A 5,565-nucleotide genomic window follows, 5' to 3' on the forward strand; every position below is an offset into this window, starting at 1 on the left:
CCGCGCGCGACGGTGCTCACGGCGCTCCTGGCCTCGTACAACCGGCTTGGTGCCGCCCCGCGGATGCTCGACCACCTAGAAGCGGAATACGGATTCTTGCCTCCCAACCAGCGCCCGAGAGGGCCACATATTCCGCTGTACTCCTCTGTCCTCCTCTCCCTTGTCTTCACGCGGTGCTCTGAAGACGCCGCACAATACCGTCTTCCCGCCCCGAGGCTGGCGTAAAGGCACGTTAGGCTAGCGCAGCATGGCCATTCGCTCAAGAAGCTCCACCTGGGCTGCAACGGCGTGACTTGCGTGGCGGAGGCGCTGCCCCCACCTCACCGCCGCTGCGGTGTGAACAGCGCCTCTTCACACCTCGAGCCGTGAACAGGTGCTCCCCCACCTCACGCGGCTCACCGAGCTCTGCCTCGAGGGCAACCGGCTCTCGGAGCTGCCCGCGGCGATTGGCCGGCTCGACAAGCTTCGCGAGCTGTGGCTGCACGGTAATCTCGGGTGATCTCGGGTAATCTCGGTAATCTCGGCTGGACAAGCTTCGCGAGCTGTGGCTGCACGGTAGTCTCGGGTGATCTCGGGTAATCTCGGTAATCTCGGCTGGACAAGCTTCGCGAGCTGTGGCTGCACGGCGCGCGTCGCCTCTGGCCGCCCCTGACGCCGTCCCACGACGCCCCGCCGCGCCGTGCGCGTGCCAACTTGCCCCGCCCCTCCCCCCAACGCCCCTCCCGCCCCTCCGGCCGTCGGCCGTCCGCCACTCGCCGCCCAGACCGCCGCCTTGCATGCCGCCGCCTTGCATGCCGCCGCCCGCCATGCCGACAGCCGCCCCCATCCCTGCCCCACGCACGCCCACTGCGCGCCCTTCCCCCACTCCTCCCGCTCCTCCCTCCCGCTCGCACGCCCGGCTCGCACCGTGTGCCTCGGCCAATCTCGGCCAATCTCGGGTAATCTCGGGTAATCTCGGGTGATCTCGGGTAATCTCGCACGCCCGGCTCACACCGTGTGCCGACTCAGGCAACTTGCTGACTTGCCTCCCCGCGGAGCTGGGTCAGTGCGCATCGCTCACCGTCCTCCAGGCGCACCACAACCGCCTCGCGGAGCTGCCCGCCGCCCTCGGCGCGCTCCGCCGGCTGCGAGTGTCTAGGAGGTGTCTAGGAGGTGTCGAGGAGGTCTCTGGGAGGTGTCTGATAGGCGCGCTCCCCCGGCTGCAGGGGCTCTACCTCCAGTCCAACAGGCTCGGAGGGTCGCTGGCCGCGCTGCGCCAGAGGGTGCTGCGTCACTTGCCGCTGCAGAACCTCGCCCTCGGCGCCAACGCCTTCGACCTCGCCGAGGCGTCAGAGCTGGCCTCTGAGCTGAGCGGCAGCGCAGCCCGCGCAGTCACCTCCTCCGGCCACTCCGGCGCGGCGCGGATCGGGTTCGGCTGGGACGTGTCCAGGAAGTGTCTAGGAAGTGTCTAGGAAGTGTCTCATAGGCGCGGCGCGGATCGGCCTCGGCTGGAACCGCGGGACGCCGCCTGCGGCGCTGCGCGACGTCCTCACCGACCGTCTCGCGACAACCGACCACTTCTTCGAGCCGATGGCGGCGGGCGTGCGAGGTGACGTCCTCCTCGTCGCCTTCTAGGAGCCTTCGAGGAACCTCGTAGGAGCCTTCGAGGAGCCTTCTAGGAACCTTCTAGGTGACGTCCTCCTCGTCGCCTTCGCCGCCCAGGGCCCCGGCATGCAACAGTGGGCCGCGCCGTGCGCCGCCGCGCGCGCAGCCGGCGTGGCCGTCGACGCGCTCTTCCTCGCCCGACCCGTCAACCTTCTAGGAACCTTCTAGGAACCTTCTAGCAACCTTCTAGGCCCTCTACCTCGCCGACCCGTCGAACTCGTACTACCTGCAGGACCCGGCCGGCGGGTGGGGCGGCTACTTCTAGGAACCTTCTAGGACCCTTCTAGGAACCTTCTAGGACCCGGCCGGCGGGTGGGGCGGCGTACGCTACTTTGAGCGGCTCATCCGAGCCCACACGGCCGGCTACGCGCGCGTCCTCCTCGTCGGCTCCTCGATGGGCGGCACCGCCGCGCTGCTGCACGCGCACCTCGGCCACCGCGCCGTCTCGTTTGGCGCGCGGGTGGACCTGCGCCTGACGTGTCCAGGAAGTGTCCAGGAAGTGTCTAGGAAGTGTCTCATAGGCCCGCGGGTGGACCTGGACCTGACGCACGGCGCGCACGTGCCGGCCGAGCCCAGGCGCGCGTGCACCGCGCGCGTGCGACACGCCCTCGCGGTGATGCACGCGCGAGGCGGCCGTGCGGCCGTGCACGTCGGCGCGGGCAACGCCGTCGACATGATGCAGGCCCGGCTCGTCGCGCACGCGCCGGGGCTCGCCCTGCATGAGCACGACACCTTCCACCACAACGTGCCCATGTTCCTCGAGCGCGAGGGCCTGCTGGTGCCGCTGCTGAAGCGCGAGCTCCTCGCGCTGCTCCAGGGGTAGTCGTCGCCGCCGGACCACGCTGTAGTGTATGTCGCCGCCGCAAGTACAAGATAGTACGCAGGTAGGATAGCGCCCCTGTGGAACTGACTGTAGACGGGGCCTCGTGTCGTGTGGCCCGAAATGTTTCCCATCCGCGGGAGAGAGCTAGGGAGAGAGTTTACTTTAGCCCCCCGCCCAAGGCGAGTTTTTTTGTAAAAAAAATGTTCCAGTTTTAGCAAGCAAAAGGGAGCACACACGACTTAGCAAGTCCGCACTAGCGACTGCCACTCGCCTAACCATGCCTCGTCACAAGTGCTCTCCCAATCGCGTACAGGCACACACACTCCGCCTGTTCTCACCCAAACACTCTCTATCACACCCTTGCCTCCCTGCCAGAGCGAGCTAGATTCTCCCCGCCTCCCTCCCGCCTCTGCCGCGCGCCTTCGATGGACGTCAAGTGCCGCACCTAGGGGGAGAGAGGGGGTTTGCCCTGGTAGGGAGGTGGCGAGGCCGCGCACTGCAAACCCAGTGTGAGGAGTGGGGGAGCTGGGACAGGGCGTGTGCGCCTCTGATCTGTCATGGTCTAGTGGCCGATAGGATCCTCCCTTAGGCAGCGATGGCGGGTCGGGAGAGGCCCGAGTTCTCAGCCCGCCACTTACTGTCAGCCTCTCTCTGACTGCCCAGGGTCTCACCACGATGCCGCCCGAGTAGAGGGGGTAAGGTGTGTAGAGTGCGGCTGTGTATGGAACCTCTCTCTCTGTGGATCCCACCTGAGCGCACTCGCGGTGCGAAGGCTCCTAATGCGGCAACTGAGCCCGCAAGGGTGGGTCACTAAGGGAGAGGTTACGTTGGATGATATGTTGTGTTGTGGCGTAAAGCTGTGCAGCGGCGCAGCGAGCCCTGCCGCGGCTCGTCGTCGAGACTGGTCGGTGGGTGGTGCCTGTAACAGCTGAGGCAGGGAGGCTGCCTGAGTAGCGCAGCCGCTCGGTCGCCCGAGGATATCTCTTTTTTTTGCTGCAATAGTTACAGAGGCGATCAAGATAAATATATATTGCAACAGTTAGAGGAGAGGCTGGGCCTGGGCTGGTCAGGACCGTCGGGCTGCACTCAGCATATCAATATATCCAGCGGTGGCGGTCCATGCCGGGCTTGAAAATGGCTCTAAATCGTTCAAAAGTAAACGGGCCCAAATCGCTTCAAAATCGCTTAAATCGCATTAAAATCGCTGTGAACTTGCGATTTTTTTCGATTTCAGCCCACATCTAGGCGATGTTTGGGACAAATGTCGACATTTGGTGCTCTTGGAGGTTAAAATCAGCGATCGACATGTCAATATATTGTCAATAGTTAGAGGGGATGCTGTCAATAATCAATATCAATAGTTACAGGAGCGAGAATCAACATTTATCGACTGCCTTACCATGGCGCTGTTCACAGCGCGCGCGGACGGCGGCTCTGCGCGTTCCGCTCAGCAGGACTTTTGTAAAGCGTGCTTGTGGCAGGTTACAGACGCTAGTATCGACCTCAGAGACCCAAACCCGAATTAATAATTAAGGCGCTCAAAGTATGGTCAAACAACCGTTGAACAAAACAGGTCAAACAACGACATCCGACTAGTGCGACCGCTAGACGGCGGTCTCCGCCGGCCCCAAGGCTGCCCAGCCCCAGCACCACACCGGCCACGTACACCGTGGCGCTGGAGTCGGTCAGTGAGGCACTAGACGGGCTACGGAACCATGCGCGCGCCGGCCAGACAGGCTGCGCGCAGCGAGGGGCCGCGCCGCCTCGATTTTGCATCTCCGCTCCGCGGCCGTGCGACTGACGGGCCAGCTCGCCCGGCGACAAGCCCAGCCATCGCCCAGCGCCCCGTACCGACGGGGGCCTTGCAAAAAACCCGCACCTCCGACGGTGATCGAGCACGTGAGGGGGGGCGTCGGTGTTGGCCGCGGGTGGGCTGCGAGGAAGGCGCGGGGGGGAGCAACCATGGGAGATGCACCACCGCTCGACGAAGACGCGCCCGACGAAGCCCTGCTAGCGGAGGATCGACCATCCTCACCTAATAGCGTCGAGCGTGTGCGAAAAAGAGCGCAAATCGGAGCTCAACTCGCGCGCGGCGGGAAAGAGGTGTGGCGAGGAGCTGCTGCACTGCCCCCAAACGCGCTCGGGCGGCACGTCGGCGCGCCTGCGGGGTGGGTAGAGGTGAAACTAGGCTTGCTGGCACGCACATCCCGCACCACCCCCGCGCCCGCGCGCACCATGCCGCCGTCCCACCTCACAGCCAAGCGCGATCGCCGACGCACGCAGCGACGCCGAGCGGTGGCCTCGCAGACGACGAGCGCTCGTGTGGCCGGCGCGTGCCAGCCGCTGGCCCGTCCAGCGTGGCGGAACCGGCTCGCCCATCCGCATTCGGTAGCAGCTTTCCGCCATAATCACCTTTCGAGAGCCTGGGTTGTGGGGACGCTGAGGCGCCGTCGCTGGGCCGCCGGTATCGTTTCGAATGCGATCTCGGGCGGGAGCCCTGGCGAGCCCTGACGAATTACGGCAGGTTTTTGGATTTCGTTTAAAAGAAAGGGGGCCTGGTTTCTTTTGCGAGCGAAAGAAGATTATACTTCCAAAAAGAAGAATTTAAACAAGACAACTAAGAAGTGCACACATTCGCGTTCTCGTCGCGGGCGGGGGGCCGGGGGTGGAGGGGGTGGGGGTGGGGGGGTTCGGGGCGGGAGGTGTCGGTGTCGGTCGAGAGAGGCTTGGACCTTCGTTGGCACGCCTTTTGGCTTTGCAACGGGCGTGTGTGCGCGCGTGTCCGAACCACCCTCTGGCGGTCCCACGAAAAAGAAATTCGTTCGTGCACCAGAGTCATGGTTAGTAATAAATAAATAGAGCAGTCATCTCCAGGGAGAGATGGGCGACGCATGGTGAGTGAGTACTTCCCGCCCTGTTGCTCGCGTATTTCTTTTTTCTCCCAGAAAAGAAAGTCCCCGGATCCCCCGCCCAACTCCTGGGCGTATAGGGCACGCTCAAAACCCTCTCCGCATTCCCCTTTTTTTGTCGTTTTCACCCCCCCCCCCCCCGTGGAGAAAGTTTTGGCGTACGCGGTTAGTTCGATAGCCTGGTTTTCC

The 5,565-nt window shown here is 64.0% G+C and overlaps 2 protein-coding genes across 2 annotated transcripts in view; both read left to right on the forward strand.

Annotated features, from left to right (window-relative positions):
• EMIHUDRAFT_448656 (hypothetical protein) overlaps nt 1–1,909 on the forward strand; it is a gene marked incomplete at both ends in the record, with an annotated part of 3,665 nt that extends 1,756 nt beyond the window's left edge. The window contains 5 exons of the mRNA XM_005757805.1: nt 228–297; nt 374–485; nt 1,009–1,130; nt 1,206–1,421; nt 1,835–1,909. Of these exons, the coding sequence (XP_005757862.1) occupies nt 228–297; nt 374–485; nt 1,009–1,130; nt 1,206–1,421; nt 1,835–1,909 (595 nt within the window). The remainder of the gene's footprint in view (nt 1–227; nt 298–373; nt 486–1,008; nt 1,131–1,205; nt 1,422–1,834) is intronic.
• Nucleotides 1,910–2,317: 408 nt separating this feature from the next.
• EMIHUDRAFT_199173 (hypothetical protein) lies at nt 2,318–2,554 on the forward strand (the record flags this gene model as incomplete). Its single annotated transcript, XM_005757806.1, has 2 exons — nt 2,318–2,463; nt 2,533–2,554. 2 exons carry the CDS (start codon nt 2,318–2,320, stop codon nt 2,552–2,554), a joined length of 168 nt encoding a protein of 55 aa, XP_005757863.1.
• Between the last annotated feature and the right edge of the window lie 3,011 nt (nt 2,555–5,565).

This window comes from Emiliania huxleyi (genome assembly GCF_000372725.1).
Source record: "Emiliania huxleyi CCMP1516 unplaced genomic scaffold EMIHUscaffold_9, whole genome shotgun sequence".
Lineage (NCBI taxonomy): Eukaryota > Haptophyta > Isochrysidales > Noelaerhabdaceae > Emiliania > Emiliania huxleyi.